Consider the following 19,909-nt stretch of genomic DNA (forward strand, 5'->3'; position numbering starts at 1 on the left):
CACAATCACCCCAGCATATAACCAGCAGTGGTCATTAGCCACTTCCTGGCTTTTATCCTAGCATTAGCATTATTTCAGTTGGTTTAGCATTATACATTGTTAGAAATTCTTCATTTGATTTCCTGCGTGTTCAAATAAAACTCAAAGTTGAGATCTCGTGAAGAAGTTTTTGCCAGCTTTTATTATTCAGAAATTTCCGAAGCCACATTGGATCCTTGCTCAATCAGCACTGACCGCAAAGTGTGCCTCTCACTCTCTGCTCTTGCACACTTATACAAAAACAGTGTTTAGAAAGAATACTCCCCCCCTGTCATCCTGCCCTGTCAGCAGAGTGAAATACACAACTTAGAATCCTACACCGTTCCTATCTCAGTCCACTCCAGATGTGGGTAAACAATTGGTCCCCGGCACCTCCTTGCACCAGGAAATGTATGGACAGACCTCTGCTTGCACTTTCAAACATCCCCTCATTTAGATAACTCAGAAACCTTACTAGACATTTCTTTCCCAGAGTGGAGAACAAAAGACTATAGATTGACTAATAAATGAATTAACTGTTGTCTTATTATTACACAGCTCTAACTAATATCAAAAACGATTAAAATATAAATTGAAACAGAAAAACAATGTTAATAATCTAACAACATCCACCACCAACCCCCACACGCCCACGGAGTAGGGCTAGGGTTGCCGGTGGCCATCTTGACCGATTGATTAGGTACGCCCAGGATTCTGGCCAATTGATTAGGTACGGCCAGGATTCTCGCCCCCTCGCACACCCAGGGCGGCAGCCATCTTAGCCATTTGACCACTACTAAAATTACTATAATTACTACTACAAGTACTACTACTATTGCTACAAGTACTACATGTCAGCAGTCCCATTCAAAATTTCCACGGAAATGTTTCTAGTTGTCTATATTGTGCATTGTTTAAAATCTCAATAAAATGTTAACCCCCCCCCCCCCCCCCCCCCCAAAAAAAAACTGGTGAGCTGTGATTGGTTGTTGCCTGGGCCCTAAGCAACATTGATGTCAACTTCAGTCGACAGTGTCAAAATGGCCGCCCCCTGATATGGATATAAACGACTGGATTTTGCTACTTAACTCATATTCCACTCACACAATATTAACCAGAATACCATATTTAGACCAGTGGGGCTGCATAGAAAATATTATTGTAAAAAATAATAATAATAATTTGTTGGGGGTTGACTTTCCTTCAACCCATAAAGTTGTGTCAAATGAATAACGGAAAAAACTTTAAAAAAAATTTTTTTATATGAATGGCTTATTAATTTAATATAAAGTTGGATCAAATTAAATTAATAACCCGCAAAGCAACCCTTTTGGGGGGATGTTTGTGGGTTATTTATATAACCCAACTTTTTGGGTTAATTGAATAACCCAAAAAGGTTGGGTCGGTCCCTTTTTAACCCAATTTGGGTTATTTCTTACCCAACTGCTTTTAGAGTGTATCTAAACTTATGTCGGCCATCTTGAAAAATGGCTGCTATTTGGGTCAGGGGTCAAATCTGCATTGGCCCTATAGCTACAATTATTCCTCTGCGTCTGTGCCAAATTCCTTGCTTTTATCAACTACTACTGAGAAACTCTTTTGATAAATTGCATCAATCTGCCTAGCTATAAAATCATCTGTTAGAAAAATGTAAAAATTTAATATTTGATACTTGTAGTGCACACTTCAAAGATAAATACTAACTTTTTGGGACCCAGGCACTACAGTTGAACGGACACGCGCAAGTCTAGTGCGTCCCGCTGCACCTGCTCTCCGAATTCCCATCGTGGTGAGAGCGGGTCCAACGGCTGATTCCCCCTTGGGACGCAGACACGCAGCGAATTTCGGCTTCAGGTGATTGGCCAGCTGAGACGCGGTTCTCCCCGTGCGCCGAGAGGACAACTCCGGTTGGGGCCGAACGCACCTGAGCCGAGCTGTGGAGTGCGCGTCTGACTGCTGAACAACTTCACAGATAAATACTAAAATGGCATTTTTGTATTGCATCTTTTCAAGTACCAACTCAAAAACACTTACCGTCAGTACACGCTGAAGTTTCATGCGCCATTCCTGCAAGACAAAACCCAAAGATCGACGTCAAGGCTTGATGAGGATTAGAGGACAATCATATCTTACCTTTTCCTCTTTTTTTTCAGATGTAGCCATTCTTTTTGTCCCACGTGTCGGCTTTCCAGTAGCCGTTTTCAGTCAGTAAGGAAAGACAGGGTCCAGCATAGTTGTCGGCTGGAAGGAGATGACAGATCACACTGTATGTTTCTCCGCAGCCGACAAACATCAGCCAACTTTTTTGACCGACCTCCATCCAACTGGATGTAACTGAACGGGGATCCGTCAGCCCACTTGGCGCCGTCTTCTTTGATGGTGACGTTGGCGCCCAATCACAGAGAGGAACCGGTCGGCAGAGCCTTGCAGTAGCCTTTGGATCAAAGGAAAACAGGGAACAAGAGTATGAAGCATCTCACAAAAACACGCTTAACTACACTTTGTAAAATTTTGCCCAATACAAATATTTATAGTATGCGGGGTACACTCTGAACTGGTTGCCAGTCAATCGCAGGGCACACACAGACGAGCAACCATTCACAATCACAATCACATTTTAGGGCCAATTTAGACTGCAGTTACGAGTTAACTCTTTCTTTAATGTTTATTTAATGCGTATTTTTCTATAAATTTGAGTTCCTAAATATGGATGAAGTTAGTGTTTATTTGTAACATGATATTGAATGAAATGTTCTACACGTATTTGTAACGAATACTGCCAGTTACCCTCTGTATAATTATTTTTTTATTTTGTTCTCCCTTCCTCAAACATTCCACTCTTGGAAATATGTGCGAGGTGAAATCTGGGGTTTTGAGGTGAAGAGATAAGTTTTTTAAGTTATTGATTTGCTTTCACTATTCTTGTGACGGTCTGTCATACCGATTATTGAACAGAGTGGAAAGCTATGATTTGAAATGGGAGCGATACCTGTTTAACGTGAAGGGACCTGACTAGGAGGGGGGGTATATCTGTGGAATGTCTGGCATCGCTGAGTGTGTGGCGTGTCGTGAGCTGGTACTGTTCTCTCCTTTTATTTAATTTTTTAAGTTATTTATTTGCTTTCACTATTCTTGTGACGGTCTGTCATACCGATTATTGAACAGAGTGGAAAGCTATGATTTGAAATGGGAGCGATACCTGTTTAACGTGAAGGGACCTGACTAGGAGGGGGGGTATATCTGTGGAATGTCTGGCATCGCTGAGTGTGTGGCGTGTCGTGAGCTGGTACTGTTCTCTCCTTTTATTTAATTTTTTAAGTTATTTATTTGCTTTCACTATTCTTGTGACGGTCTGTCATACCGATTATTGAACAGAGTGGAAAGCTATGATTTGAAATGGGAGCGATACCTGTTTAACGTGAAGGGACCTGACTAGGAGGGGGGGTATATCTGTGGAATGTCTGGCATCGCTGAGTGTGTGGCGTGTCGTGAGCTGGTACTGTTCTCTCCTTTTATTTAATTTTTTAAGTTATTTATTTGCTTTCACTATTCTTGTGATTATTACTTGCTTAAATTTTTATTTTTGCGTTTTTTATATCCTAGTTTTAGTTGTTTTTTGTTTGATTTAATGTTTTCTTTGTTTGAGTTTGGGCACAGTGCTACATGCAGTCGATGTTTGATTTCTATGTACATGTCTTGGAGTTGTGATATGACTGCTACTTGCCACATGTATGTCTATATTGTGCATTGTTTAAAAATTGCAATAAAATGTTAATCCCAAAAAACTTACCATACCTTGGTCAAGGTCGTACCCTGAATTACATTGTTTTTACACTGCTGGACCGTCTCACAGGTCAGGGATATACGCTTTTCATGGACAACTTCTACAACTCTGTTGCATTATGTGAGCGTCTCCTTTCAGCAAGAACAAACGTTTGTGGGACGCTGAGGAGAAACCGTGGGGAGCCTGAGATATTCAAGAATGCAACAAAAACAAACTTGGGGGCACAAGGCAAAACCATGCGTCACAATGAGAAGTTACTGGTGGTTTCATGGCATGATAAATGGACGTAAAAATGGTGACAACTTGCCATAAAGACAAAATGCACCCAGTAGATGTGTGGCAGAAGGCTGAAAAGAAGAAACTATTTTCAAGAGTGTGTTATAGCGTACAACATGTCGATGAATGGGGTCGATAAACTGGTCCATGAAGTTCGTCTCTTACCTGTTCCAGCTCTGCATGTACAATGCCTTGATTATTTACATGGCCAAAAACCCAGGAACATGCCACACACTCCTTTTTTTTTCTTCTTTTTTTTTCTAAGAGCTCAGTATTGTTCATTCGGAAATGTCATCATCATTGCTCTTTATATATTTATTTATTTATTTATTTATTATTATTATATATATTATATATATATATATATATATATATATATATATACATATATATATATTTTATTTTTATTTATTTTTTGTATGTGGGTGAGTATGTGTATGTGCGTGTGTGCGTGCGTGCGTGCGTGTATTTGTTAGCTCACCAAAAACCTATTAGAAAAAATCCCATACCGTTCACCTAAACCGAACACCGCCGTCAGGAGACCCGAGGGGACCAAAGAAAACCAAGGAAGGTGAAATCCAGCACCGACCAGACACCACCCACCGGGCCACCCACCAGAATTCTTCCCCAACCCAAGAAACATCTAAATTCCAACAAATCCAAAAAAAAATAAAAAATCAGGGAGACCTCAAGAGACCGAAGGAGAGGAAAGGAAGGAAGGACAGACGAAGCCGAGTGAGATCCACAGACACCAGCCTCCACCGATTCAATTACCTGAGGAGGAAGCAGATTGTGTCTGAGTTTCGGTAGATGCTGGTGTGGTGGATCTGGCATGCATGAAAATCTCCACCAAAGAGGGGAGCCGTCGACCCCTGCCAGGACAGAGCAAGCGCAACACCTCAGGGCCCCCCAGGCCGCGGCAGCGCCAAAGGACGACCCCCGGGCCCCGCCAGGGCCACCGGCCGGAGAGCAAACCCAGGAGCAGGAGCGCCCCCCACCCCAACACGGCCCGCGCCCCCGACCCAACACAGCAGGACGGGGCACTGCAGGCACCCCACCGGCCCCCAACCCCCGCACCCCCCATGACCCCCTCGCCCCCATCCACCCCCGCCATCCACCCCAACCCAGCCCCAGCCGCCCCCAAGTCCCCAATCCCCCAGACACCCCCACCCCCCCCACCCCGCAACCCCCACCACCCCACCCCCCCCAACAAAGCCGACCCCACCCCGACCAACCGGCAGCCCCCCAACCCCCGACCTCCAGCCCCCGGGGACCACCCGGCCCCTCGTCGGCGCCGGACAGCGGAGCGGAGAGGGCAGCCGCGCCCACCCCACCCCCCGCCGCGTGGAGGGATGGAACACCGGGGGCAGAAGGGGAGATGGGGGCACCGGAGGACGGCCGACACCCCAGAACCCCAGGCCCAGCGGGGGAAGGCCCCGGTCGTCACCCCAGCGTTCTTTGTGAAAGTTAACCCCTGTTACTGAGTCCGCCAGCTCGCCGACTGGCGAACTCTATCCCTAAACCGTGAATGTGACCCCACCCAGTGTATATACAAGTGTGTGTGTGTGGGGTGCATTAAAATTAGGAGCAGGTGAACCGGAGCCGAGGGAAATGATATTCCCACGCTCCGATCCACCCGCCTCCCAAGCATGTTACTGAGTGTATGTGGTGCATTAAAAAAAATAGATAGGGCGGGGGGGGGGGGAAGGGACAGGGGACCGCAGCACTGCTCTATACTGCGGCCCCCAACCGATGGCACCCCCACAAGCCCCCCCCCAAGTTGTGTGGTGTATTAAAATTGGAGGGGAGTTGTAGGGTGAAGACGGTGTTTCCACCCTACCCCACCCCCCAAAGTGTGTTATGTGCCCTATATGTCTATAAAAGTGTATTGTGCAAACCTAGTGTAGTGAGTTAAGAGGAGCGACCAGCGGGGCCCTCCCCAACCGGGCGGGGGCAGGAGGCGCACCGGCCCACCAAGCCCCCACCCACCCCACCGGGACCCCGGCGGGCATATGGGACCCGTCCGGCGGGGCGATAGGGCTCGCCCCCCGGATACTGGGTCCCGCCCGAGGTGCCAGGACGCCCACCGGAGCGGGACGGGCACGACATCAAACCCCAGCCACACCCGCCGGCCCCCGTAGCACCGAGACCCGGGCCATGGATGGAGCCCCCGGCCCAGGGGAGGGGAAGGAAGGCGTACCGGGGAGGGGGAAGGGAGGGAGGAAGGAGACGACAAGAAGGGCAGGGGGCAGCGGCAGGGCCGCAGAGAGAGGGGGAGAGGAGGAGGAAGGGTGACGAGGGAGAAGGGACAGGGAGGCGGAGGACGGGCGGGGAGAGGCGAGGAGGGAGAGGCAGCAAGGGAGAGGAAGGGGGAGGGGAGAGGGAACCACCGGGCACCCCGGCGGCCCACAGGCCCCGAACCGCGTCGCCGGGCCCAGGGCGACGGACCGCGCCGGAACGGCGCCGCCCCCGACACCAGGGAAAGCCCCGCAACGCAGCACCCCCCAAGAGACCCAGGGAACGGCCAAGACGCAGCCGCCACCCAGCAGCCAACAGAGGGGCAGACCCGCCCACGCCCAGCCAGGGGGGACAGCACCCACAGAATTAACCCACTGGCATGCCGTGAATCTGAATATCAACCCCTGGTGCCCATCAGAGGCGAATCCGCTCGATCCCGCTAGCAGCAGCCGGGTTCCTGACTATAAAAACACAACCATTAGTTACAAATTGCCAAATACAGAAACATCAATGCACGTTATCACGCTGCTGTGGCTCTCGCTAACAGGCAGAATTAAGTAACCAGGTTTAGGTTAAAAATTTCTATATACGTAGACCATGTTTCTTTAAATTTTGACATTTGGTTTTTATTTGAGGCAGATATTTTTTCCATTAAAATGTGATTTATGAGGAGGTTAGACCATTGGTCGATATTCAGAGTTTGTTTATTTTTCCAGTTAACAAGAATTGTTTTTTTTTTGCGATAGTAAGGGCTACAAGTATAGATTGAAATTGTTTATGTGGTAAGTCAGTTGTTGTTAAGTCACCTAGCAAACACAAGTTTGGAGAGAACGGTATCCTACAGTCCAAGACAGCGGAAAGTTTTTCTAAGACTTTAGTCCAGAAACACATAACCGGAGTACATAACCATAAAGCATGAAAATAAGTGTCTGTAGTGTTTTGTAAACACTGGAGACAAATGTCGGAGTCTGAGAGTCCCATTTTCTTCATCATATATTGAGTAATGTATGTTCTGTGAATAATTTTATATTGGATAAGTTGTAAATTTGTGTGTTTTGTCATTTTAAAAACGTTTTCACAAACTTGAATCCAAAAGTCAAATTCCGGAGCTATAGACAAGTCTGTTTCCCATTTCGAGATGGGTAAAGACGTTTTATCAGTATATGAAAGTAACTTATATATTTTTGAGAGTTTTTTTGTTGTTGTCGGAGAAAGCTTGGTAATATCTTTAGCTAAAACAGGCGGTTGGAGCGTACCCTGAAGTGTTGGAATTTGTTTCTTTATCATACTTTTAACTTGCAAATAATGTAAAAAGTTTCCGTTTTTTATTTTGTATTTTTGGAGCAAGGATGTATATGATATAAACATATTATCTGAGAAGAGATGGTGGAGATGTGTAATTCCTTTCTGCTCCCACACATTCAAATAAAACGATTGGTTGTTAATTTGAAAGTCGGGGTTATGCCATAGGGGAGAAAGCCCGCAGGGCTCCACTTGGGCTTTTGTCATTTCTAGTGCCTTCCACCAGGCAGTCAGGGTGGCGGAAATCATTGGATTTTTAAAGCAGTTATGTCGCTTAATCGATGTTGTAATAAAGAGTAAATCTAGGAGTCTGAGGTTATTACAATCCTTCTGTTCTAGTTCCAGCCAACAGTTAGTATCTCTATTGGGTTGTGCCCATAAAATAATATATTGTAGCTGGTTGGCTATATAATAGTGCATAAAATTTGGTGCCTCTAGACCTCCTTTGGATTTATTTTTCTGAAGAGTAGATAGACTAATCTTTGCTTTTTTTTTTATTCCAGTAAAATTTTGTAACGGCTGAGTCCAACAACTGGAACCAGTTAGCCGTAGGTTTAAATGGAATCATTGAGAAAAAAATAGTTTATTTTGGGTAAAACTTTCATTTTAATAGTGGCTATTCATCCTATTAGAGAAATAGGAAGATTATTCCAGCGCTCCAAGTCACTATAAATGCTATCCAGAAGTGGAGTAAAATTTTAATTAATTAAATCAGTTAATTTAGGTGAGATTTTTATGCCTAAGTATTTTAAATTACCTATAGGAAATGAGTAGTGTGGGTCCTGGCTTGCAGGGTTCCATGAATTTTCTGTAATAGGTGGAAGTGTTGATTTTGTCCAGTTAATAGAATAGTCTGATAACTGTGAGAATTTAGTTCCATCCATCCATCCATTTTCTGTACCGCTTGTCCTCACAAGGGTCGCGGGGGTTGCTGTAGCCTATCCCAGCTGGCTTCGGGCAGTAGGCGGGGTACACCCTGAACTGGTTGCCAGCCAATCGCAGGGCACACAGAGATGAACAACCATACTCACAATTACACCTATGGACAATTTGGAGTGTCCAATTCACCTGCCATGCATGTTTTTGGAATGTGGGAGGAAACCGGAGTACCCGGAGAAAACCCACGCAAGCACGGGGAGAACATGCAAACTCCACCCAGGAAGGCCGAAGCCCGGACTTGATCTCACAACCTTTGCACTGGGAGGCGGACGTGCTAACCAGTCAGCCACCATGCCGCGAGAATTTAGTTATTAAGTTAAATACTTCCCCTAACGAAATAGCAGGCTTTTCTAAATAAAATAAAATATCATCGTGATAATTTTAATGTCAGTGTTAATTAGTGAAATCGGACGGTAACTTGATGGAAGGGTGGGGTCTTTTTCTGGCTTTAATAAAAGTTTAATAGCTGCTGTATTCATGTGTGGGCGTATGTGACCATTAGTTTTAATTTCTGTTACTACTCTTAAGAATAGTGGAGCAAGCATTGACCAGAAGTGCTTTAAAAATATAGCCGGATAACCATCCGGGCCAGGTGCTTTGCCATTTGGCATACTATCTAGAGCACTGTACAACTCGTTTATAGTAAGTGGTGCATCTAACATATCTTTATATTCAGTAGTTAACTGAGGTCATGCCACACACTCCTGACCTTTAACTCTTTGACTGCCAAGCATTTTCAGAAAAGAGGATATGTGGGTGCCAGCTGATTTAAGCATTTTGACTGATCTTTCAAAGTCCACAGAAAATGTTGTGTTTGGACTATGGAAACACAGATACTACCAAATGAAAGATTGAACTCTCATCTTTCATCAGAAAAAAAAGTTTGTTTCTACCTTATTCCGTTTTTCAGTAATCAACAATAGAAAATAGGTTAGTTTCACCAAATGCTCTGTTTTGGACCAAAATACGGAGAAATCAAGCTTTTTGTGAAACGATATTATTTCATGCACTCTAGTGAATTTGACACTTTTTTTCCATGGATGATGCCACAAACACTAAACAGTGCTTTACTTCTGTAAAACACTACCACCAACAATGAAAAAGTGTTTTTTGATAGCAAAATATGTTTATTTACATTCAACAGTTTAACAATTTGACAAAACAATTTGGCAAACTATTTACAAATGTGTGCAACTGTGGTACTATTTACATTTGTGTGTAAACAGTTTTTCTTTTTGTGTGGTTTATTGTGTAAAACTCCCCTGCGTGCAAGGGGACGCAGCAGGATTTGCACCACTAGTTAGTTTCACTGCGATTGCCCCTTCGCGTGCACTTTCTTGCCGGCCTTTTTTTCCGGGGAGTAGCAGGTATATACTGCAGTGTGTGTTTGGCCATGTTGCCATCAAGTCTACTCTCCGGATCATGATATGGTGACCTGGTGTTACGTCTGGCTTCCTCATGTCCTTCAGTTCCTATACCGGGTGGTAAGAGATGTTCTGATCCATCTTATCCACTCCATTCATGGTGGCATCGTAGTCCAGAACTAGTGTCTTCTCCGTGATCAGACTGTACCCACTCCTCCGATGAATATGCATTGGACTCAGGGTACTCTTCATCGTCCGATTGAACTTCCGCCTGTGCAGAAGTGCTCATTTTCCGGCGTTAGCATCGCTAGCCAGTGAGGCTTGACGACGCGATCGAAGCCGCCGCGTCAACACTTCCAACTTCGGCGTCAACGCTTCCTACTTCGGCGTCAACCTCGGAGTCACCATCATCATCATCAATGTGCTCTTTAGCATTGGTCGATGCTTTTCGTCTTTGAAAAAAATGCTCAAGCGTGAGCTGCTTGCAACCGGTCGCCTTTTTCGCTTCCTCAGCCATTCTCCCCTCAACACTCTAGCTCCGCCTCACGTCTTCTACTGACTCCTACCCGATCTTGTCCAAAGAGAGTCATCGCCGCCATCTAGTGCCCAAAAATAGTCATTATACTAACTCGACCTGCTTGATACTTTCAGCACAGCTTGCCAAGGCTTTCCTCCAGCCGTTTCCCAAAAAAAAACAAAAAAAACATAGTGAACGTCTTTTAACGTCTTTGGCGGCACTCATTTGGATTTTACTAAATGTTATTAAACGTTTTTGCCGGTCAAAGAGTTAAGGAAGAGGTCATCAGGTCATGGGCAATAAAAAGACAAGTATGGGAGGATGATGATGATGATGATGATGACATGCCGTTGGAGAGAAGGGCGCCCTACAACACACACCCGGAGAGTAGGCTTGACGGTCAGCTGGCCAAACATAGGCTTGAAAATTTGAAGCCTACCAGGAAGAAGAAGACACCCACAAGCGAAACCTCCATGTGGTGTAACTCATGCCATGTACCTTTGCACTCAGAAAAATCTTTCTGCTCTTACCACACAAAAAAAGACTACAAATAGTAGGGGGAACGCATGCACACAAAGATACACACCTGTATAAAGTTCATACATTTTTGGGTGAAATGTATAAATTGTAAATAGTTGTAATATTTGTAAGTGGGGTAAACAAATGGCAGAAGCTCAGTGATGCATAAAATGAAACCAGCCAGCTCAAAGAAAAACTGTCCTCAGACGAGGACGGGTCCCAGCGAGGAAAACAAGCACACACACAAACGGACACACACACATGCACGCAAGCACACACATGCATGCACACACACACCCACGCACGCACACACACACACACATACACGGTGAATTCAAAGTTTAGATTTTTGTTGCATCTGAAAATTGTAAATGTTACATACTATTGAATACATTTTGTGTTCAAAATTCATTTTTCTGTGTTGGCGATTGTTGTACATAAGTAAACAACTGTTGACATTTCAAAAAAGAAAAAAATGTTGACGTCAAAGTCAAAATTATGCCTGAAATGCATGTTTTCACAAAGAGCTAATTTTCTCAGTTTTCTAGTCAAAAACAGAAAAATGGGTTAAACTTGGCAATTGCTGATTATTAGATAAAGGAAAACTTTTTTTTTAATGAAAGAAGAGTTTTACCTTTTTTTTGGTAAGTTCCATGTTTATATATCTGTAGAACAAAATATTCTGTGGGCCTTCTGAGTCAAAATCCTCAAAAATGGCTGGCAAGTTGGAGTTGGCTTTTTGGAAAATGGCCGTCAGTCAATGAGTTAATCAGCCTGGCAATTGGAGGTCTGGCTTGTGTGGTTCCTCGTTAGTGAACATGTGCGAACAGCCGCTAAATGGTAAGCCTGCAGGTCCGTCATCATGTTGACGTTGAAAGCAGAAAAGTGCAATCATGTCGTCTTCCTGCAGGCTGCCCGGCTGGACGGAAATTTACAACAAGGATGACGGTTACGTTTTCAAACCAGTGGAGAGTGAATCGCAGCAACGCTTCTTTTTCCACTTTCACCATCCCGTCATGCTTTCCTAATAAATGTTTCTTTGGGCCTTCAGCGTCTGACTGCGACCCTGGTGTCTTCCTGTATGGCTTTTTAGATTACTGCTATTATTACGGGGGGAAGATGTCCCCCCCTCAGTTTCATAAAGACCACGATCCTTCCCATACTAACCCCACTAACGTTCTTCCATTGGGACGGGGCATGGAGCTTCTGCTCCAACTACTGATGCATTTAAGGTACACAAAATATGTCTGAATTTGTAACTCTCGCTCAGAATTTTTATAAAATCTTCCTGAAGACTCCAACTTGTAGCATGTACTCAATAATAGTTGAATTGAAATATACTTCAAAATATATGTGGAAATTGCTACATGATCTTTGTTTTTATTTCAACTACCAACTAGTTTTGGGGGGTTTGCGGTCAGAGTAAGGTCCTAATAAGAAACAGGTTGCAGTGTGTTCAGCAATTAGGGACAATGAAGAAACAAAACAAAAAAAATAAGAAAAAACAACAATCACAGTACTTTATCAAAAACAAACAATGTAGCTTGCTGAGATGTGGCAATTACAGCAATTGTTGGGTACAGTCCCAATAATGAAATATTAACATCTACACCTGCAGAAAAATAATAAAAAGCATTTGCTCTTACATGAATCAAGATAAATGTAAAGTAAGACAATTTTTACGCTACTTGCACTATAGGAAAATCCTAATTGTGTAATTTGAAAATGTAAATTTCATGTACATTTTACATAATCGTTTTTATTAATGTAAATTTGTTGTTCATAAATGATTCTTTATACACAAATGTCAATTTTTTTTTACGGTAATCGGCAATCGACAACAGTTTCATTATGTGTGATTTATTGTTTAGCCATCCATCCATGCATCCAGCCATCCATCTTCTACCACTTATCCAAGGTTGGGTTGCGGGGGCAGCAGCTTTAGGAGGGATTCCCAGACTTCCCTCTCCCCAGCCACTTCAACCAGCTCCTCCGGCGGGATCCCAAGGCGTTTCCGGGCCAGCCGAGAGACATAGTCTCTCCAGTGTGTCCTGGGTCGTCCCCGGGGCCTCCCGCCGGTGGGACATGCCCGGGCATCTCTCCAGGGAGGCGTCCAGGAGGCATATGAACCAGATGCCTGAGCCACCTCAGCTAGCTGCTCTCAACGCAAAGGAGTAGTGGCTCGACCCTGAGTCCCTCCCGGATGACCGAGTTTCTCACTCTATATCTAAGGGAGAGCCCGGACACTCTGCGGAGAGAACTTATTTCGGTCGCTTGTATCCGGGATCTTGTTCCTTCGGTCACGACCCACAGCTCGTAACCATAGGTGAGGGTAGGAACGTAGATCGATTGGTAAATTGAGAGCTTCGTCTTTTGGCTCAGCTCCTTCTTCACCACAACGGACCGATACAGAGTCCGCATCACTGCAGACAGCACTGATCCGCCTGTCGATCTCCTGCTCCATCCTGCCTTCACTCCACACTCCAAGATACTCATCTGCAAAAAGCAGAGATGCAGTGCTGAGGCCACCAAACCGGACCCCCTCAACGCCTTGGCTGCCTAGAAATTCTGTCCATAAAAGTTATGAACAGAATCGGTGACAAAGGGCAGCCTTGGCGGAGTCCAAACCTCACTGGAAATGAATCTGACTTACTGCCGGCAATGCGGACCAAGCTCTGGCACCGGTCGTACAGGGACCGCACAGCCCGTATCAAGGGAATCGGTACCCCGTACTCCCGAAGCATCCCCCACAGGACTCCCCGAGGGATCCGTTCGAACGCCTTCTCCAAATCTACAAAACACATGTAGACTGGTTGGGCGAACTGAAATAGACTAAAGGACGCCTGGACTGAGGAGTGCACAGACAACCACACTGTTCAGAGCTGTCAACCCCGAACTCTTCGTCAAGTCCGTAAGAGACGCGTCACACCTGATACTGTACTTCCATTTAGTTTATATTTTTAATCAAAGAAAACGCTTTCCGCTTTTGCTGTTTTAGAATAGCAAAGGCTACGTAGTTTTGACACTTTGGCACCACTCCGATGTTTACCGACTGTGTCTGAGGTGAGCGCCTTTTTGAACTAGCCTGAGGCGAAAAGACTTGATTTTTCCCACTGAGCCATTCTCGCAGTCGGACATCCGGGTATTTCTGACGTCACCAACCACAGTAACGCATCGCCATATTGAAAAGGGGGCATAACACAAGCAGTTTCTCTGTCGTGCATTGGATTACAAACGCGTCAAACTTCGGTCTTATTTGCGATGTGTTGTCCGTCGGAATGACTAAAAGTTGCTGTTGTAAGACAAGGAAGAATTCATAGCCGCATCTGCAGTGCTTCAATCTTCATTCTTCCTCGTAAGAAGAAAAGGAGATACAAATGGCTGAAAGCAATCAATCGAGGAACAGTGAAAGCAGGCGGTACCGTGGACGATTTTCGCCTGTGGGAACCAAATCCAGGCACACTTACGTTTCCAGCCAACATTTGATTACTGGTGAGTAAAAGTTTAATCAATTTTTTGCCCTAATCAGCTGCTAGAATTCAATAGTCTAGGCAGTGGTTATTATTACCGTAACCGGCAACTCTCTTGTTAGCGTTGTTTTGCCGTGAACTGCTCTGATTGGTCAATCACCAGAGGGATATATTATTGGCCTGGCGGGAAGTGTTTATTTTGCCGTGACGTGAGTCATCCACTGCGTGGTTCCTGCCTCGTTGTTACGACACCCCACTTTGTTCTACCACGATTCACGGCAAAATAACGATTGGAGGATAATTGCCGGTTACGGCAAAATAACCACTTTGTATATACTACCAGTTTGCTCACTTCCACACAATACATATTCCATGTATTATTGCAAGTCATTCTTGTTATGTTTTGGTTTTCTGCTGTTTCTGATTTCTCCCTTGCAGTTGCTGGGGAAACAGTCGGAGGGCGGATCCTGCCGACACACCTGCTGCCCATTAGGTCATCAGGCCGAAATAAAAGCCTGGCAGCAACAGAAAGGAGTGTCGGGTTATTGCTCCGCGACGCTACTCACTATACCTGACGTTTCGATACTGCTACCTTTCTAGCGGCAATCTTTCTTGGTGTTCTGGACACCACTAGTAAATTAGACTAGTAGCGTTTTTCATTAATCAACTTTGTGTGCTACACTCCTCTCTGTTTTATCCGCCCTCCGGCGTGATTTTGTGTTTTTACCCACGACGTACACCTTTTTGTCGTCGTCGCCTTTTGTTAAGCAACCTTCTGTCCACGTGTTGTGCGCTTTTTGTTGTTTCATTAAAATTGAGTGACTTTCACCCTGGCTGGGTCTGCCCTTTTCTTTTGGGGTCCAACAAACACAACCCAATCGTGACAGAATAACCCGACTAGAATGGACCCCGCAGGTCCCCGCCAGCCTTTGCCAGGCATTGGCCAGCCATGGGCGCTTACTTGGACAGCACGAGCAATACTTCCGTGAACTGAAGGAAGCCATGTCGACGCTAACTGCCCGGATCGGGTCTCTTACCTTGAAGGTGGAGCAGAGATCGGACTCCACGGCTGCTCAAGGATCATGACCAGCTGGGGCATCCCCGGTCTCCTCCGCGTCCGCGGTCCAATAAGCTGGTAACTCCGTACTTCGGGAACCCAATATTCCCCATCCTCCCCGCTACTCCGGCGACATTGGTGGGTGTGACCAATTCATTCACCAGTGTAGTCTAGTTTTTGATCAGCAGCCGCAAACTTTCCCTAACGGTGGCGCCAAGGTCGCCTTCGTAATGAGCCTACTTTCCGGCCAGGCGTCATTATGAGTGATGGCGTGGCGACGCCCTCCTGCGGGAGACGACATCGAGCCTATGCAGCTGGGAGGACGACGACTCTCTGTGGCGGAGCGCAGAAAACGGATGAGGAATCGGGTGTGCCTATATTGCGGACAGCCCAGACACCAATTGGCCACATGTTGAAGGCTGCCTGATAGACGTCTGGACGTCGCACCCACTCCAGCCACAACCGTTCAGCCCCAACAAAACAACCAATGTGAGTACTCCCTGTCCGCGAGATCATGTGACACAAATAGCAACTTAGACATTAAAAGACTACAATTGTCAGGAGAGATGACATGGGGTGGTGGGAGCATAAAGATGACGGCTTTGGTGGACTCTGGGGCGGAGGATTGTATTGTCGACCCGAAAATTGCTAACACCTTGAAATGTCCCTTGGTTAGACTTGATAAAACCAAGGAAATGTATGACCTCAACGGGCACCTCTTGGGGGTGATTAACCATAGAACGGAGAATCTAAACATGCATTTGTCGGGAAATCACGTTGAAACGAGACAATTTTTCGTAATGCTCCGGTGGTCCTGGGTCTGACTTGGCTGGCTAGGCACAACCCTGACATAAACTTGGACATACCTAGGTTAAGGAGATGGCGTTTGTTTTGCCACTCACATTGCCTGCAGTCAGCGGTAAACTCCCACTATGGCCCAGTTAAAGCAATAATGGAATCCATTAACCTTGAAAATGTGCCAGCGGAATACCACGACCTATGGGAAGTTTTTAGCAAAGACCGGGCCTTGTCTCTTCCTCCACATCGGCCATATGATTGCGTTATAAAATTGGTTCCTGGCGCACCGCTGCCTAGTACACGCCTGTACCAAATTTTCAAGCCGGAACTTCAAGCCCTTAAGGAATATATTACGACGTTGCTAGCTGCCGGGCTTACTCGGCCTTCCAAATCGCCACTTGGGGCAGGATTTTTCTTTACTGAGAAAAAGGACAAGACTCTACGTTCTTGCATCGATTTCCGAGGTCTAAATGACATAACAATTAAAAACAAATACCCATTGCCACTAATGGAGTCCGCACTTGCACCATTACATTCTGCTACAGTGTTTACCAAATTAGACCTTCGCAGTGCCTACCATCTGGTTAGGATAAGGGAGGGCGACGAATGGAAAACAGCGTTTAAAACACCCATTGGCCATTTCGAGTATTTGGTTATGCCTTTTGGCCTTTCAAACGCTCCCGCAGTATTTCAGTGTTTTATTAATGATGTCTTGCGTGACATGCTTAACCACTTTTGTTTTGTTTACCTTGATGACATTTTGATTTTCTCCAGAAACCTCGCAGAACATCAGCAACACGTTCGGATGGTTTTGGAGCGACTGCTGGAAAACCGGCTATACGTAAAGGCAGAAAAGTGTGCATTTCACACCAGTTCGGTGCAGTTTCTCGGATACATTGTGGAGGAAGGCCAATTGAGAGCTGACCAAGATCCAGGCCGTGGTCGAGTGGCCAACTCCTACATCAAAAAAGCACTTGCAGAGGTTCCTGGGGTTCGCTAATTCCTACCGTCGGTTTATCCGCAACTACAGTATGAAAGCGGAACCTCTGACAAGGCTTACATCTACCAAGTTTCCGTTTATTTGGACTCAGCAGGCCGAGGCCGCTTTTGTTAAATTGAAATTATTATTTTCACGTCCGCCGGTTTTGACACACCCTAATGAGGTTCTCCCATTTGTTGTTGAGGTTGATGCTTCAGAGACAGGAGTGCGGGCGGTATTGTCCCAACGGTCCCCAGTCGACCAGAAGCTGCATCCCTGCGCCTACTTCTCTCGTCGGCTCAACCAGGCAGAGCGCAACTACGATGTGGGCAACCATGAGCTGCTGGCCATCATTCTGGCGTTACAGGAGTGGAGGCACTGGCTGGAGGGTGCGGCGGAACCCTTCCAGATCTTCACTGACCACAAAAACTTGGCGTACCTCCGGTCCGCTCAAAGACTCAATCCTCGTCAAGCACGCTGGGCCCTGTTCTTGACGCGTTTTGATTACGTCATCACTTACAGACTAGGATCCCGGAATGCCAAGCCGGATGCCTTGTCCCGCATGCACGGTCCAGCCTCCGAGGGGTCTCCACCCGAAACAATCGTTCAGGAGAACAGAGTGTTGGGGGCATTCCAGTGGGAGGTAGAGCGGAAGGTGGTGGAAGCAACTGGCAACACACAGACCCCTGTAGCTTGCCCTGGAAATAAGTTGTTTGTACCCGCACACCTTCGTCAAGAGGTGGTGCAGCGGGGGCATACATCAAAGGTGGCATGTCATCCTGGGGTCGGTCGAACTCTGTCCCTAATAGTGCAGAGGTTTTGGTGGCCAGTGCTATGCAAGGACATAAAATAATATGTCACCTCCTTGACCGGTTCTCCCAAATGGCGCACTTCATTGCTCTGCCCAGATTGCCCACCTCTTTGAAGACAGCGGATTTCCTGATAAGGGATATATTTAGGATCCACAGGATCCCATCCGACTTTGTCTTTGATAGGGGGCCTCAGTTCGTGTCCCGGGTGTGGAAGGCATTCTGCAAATCATTGGGAGCTACTGCTAGCCTGTCTTCGGGCTTTCATCCCCGAATCCAACGGGCAAACGGAGAGAGTCAACCAAGACTTGGAGGCTGTGCTCCGATGTGTGTGTCATCAGCATCCTTCCTCGTGGTCGTCCCACCTTCCATGGATTGAATACGCTCACAACACCCTCGTGTGCTCTGCCACAGGTTTGTCCCCGTTCAACACGGCTTATGGCTATCAACCCCCGTTGTCCCCTTACCAGGAGGGCGAGGTCACCATTCCCTTGGTCCACATCCACCTCCGCCGGGCTCGCAGGGTTTGGCAGGACGCCAGGAGAGACCTGTGCCGTACAGTAACCCGCAACAGGCGGATCGCGGACAGGCACCGGATCCCAGCCCCGTCCTACCACCCGGGACAGAAGGTGTGGCTCTCCACTCGGGACCTACAGTTAGCTGGGAGTTCCAAGAAGCTGAGGCCTCGGTTCATCGGCCCATTTGAAATTGACTCTGTGATCAACCCTGTGGCAGTTCGGCTCAGCTTGCCTCCCACGCTCAAGGTGCACCCGATCTTTCACACATCCTTACTCAAGCCTGTCTCTGCCAGCCCATTGTGTCCACCGCCTTCCCGGGTCATCAACGGTTAGCCAGCTTACACGGTTAGGGCAATCCTGGACTCTCGAAGGCGTGGCAAGGGGATGCAGTATCTGGTCGACTGGGAGGGGTACGGTCCCGAGGACCGGCAGTGGATCCCCCACTCCTGGGTTCTGGACCAGTCGCTGATCTGAGACTTCCATTCGTCGCATCCTTCTCAGCCAGTTGGTCCGCCTGGGGGCGTCCATTAGTTGGGGGGTACTGTTATGTTTTGGTTTTCTGCTGTTTCTGATTTCTCCCTTGCAGTTGCTGGGGAAACAGCTGGAGGGCGGATCCTGCCGACACACCTGCTGCCCATTAGGTCATCAAGCCGAAATAAAAGCCTGGCAGCAATAGAGAGGAGTGTCGGGTTATTGCTCCGCGACGTTACTCACTATACCTGACGTTTCGATACTGCTACCTTTCTAGCGGCAATCTTTCTTGTTGTGGACACCACTAGTAACTAGACTAGTAGTGTTTTTCGTTAATCAACTTTGTGTACTACACTCCTCTCTGTTTTATCCGCCCTCCGGCGTGATTTTGTGTTTTCTTGTTTTCAACCACGACGTACACCTTTTTGTCGTCGTCGCCTTTTGTTAAGCAACCTTTTGTCCACGTGGTGTGCGCTTTTTGTTGTGTCATTAAAATTGAGTGATTTTTACCCTGGCTGGGTCTACCCTTTTCTTTTGGGGTCCAAGAAACACAACCCAATCGAGACAATTCTTGTGGTTCCCAATTAAAAATCGTCACTTCTTTCTAGGTGCTAAGGTCAACAGAACAACCCAATTTTATGTACCCTCCATTTTCCCAAAGAAAGAAAATAAATAAAGTCCTGGCTCTGGGTGTAAGGTGGCACGATATGAGAGAGCATCATGGAGATCACGGAGATCTCAAACAGGTACATGATTGCTATATTATGCATGACAGGATACAGGATCTTAAAGTAATTTTATTTTATTTCTTAATGCATTACAGTTATTGGCAGATGTCAACCTTTGAAGT

The 19,909-nt window shown here is 46.3% G+C and overlaps 1 protein-coding gene across 4 annotated transcripts; it reads right to left on the reverse strand.

Moving 5' to 3' along the window:
• Positions 1-999: 999 nt before the first annotated feature.
• Positions 1,000-19,699, reverse strand: LOC147158193 (uncharacterized). 4 transcript variants are annotated; one of them, XR_015090750.1, is made up of 6 exons: positions 13,611-19,699; positions 12,864-13,453; positions 2,333-2,452; positions 2,152-2,259; positions 2,053-2,085; positions 1,000-1,952 (listed from the first exon to the last, which is right to left on the reverse strand). XR_015090750.1 is itself a non-coding variant. In XM_086060804.1 (2 exons), the coding sequence occupies exons 1-2, from the start codon at positions 13,759-13,761 to the stop codon at positions 13,185-13,187; spliced, it is 420 nt and encodes a 139-aa protein (XP_085916930.1). In that variant the 5' UTR covers positions 13,762-19,699; the 3' UTR covers positions 12,318-13,184. The 4 variants fall into 4 exon arrangements, 1 of the variants encoding a protein (XP_085916930.1); XR_015090749.1 differs by having other exon boundaries at positions 1,000-1,982; XR_015090748.1 differs by having other exon boundaries at positions 1,000-2,085.
• Positions 19,700-19,909: the final 210 nt, after the last annotated feature.

The sequence above is a fragment of the Leptonotus elevatus genome, chromosome 18 (assembly GCF_054856555.1).
Source record: "Leptonotus elevatus isolate MCC_2025b chromosome 18, RoL_Lele_1.0, whole genome shotgun sequence".
NCBI lineage: Eukaryota > Metazoa > Chordata > Actinopteri > Syngnathiformes > Syngnathidae > Leptonotus > Leptonotus elevatus.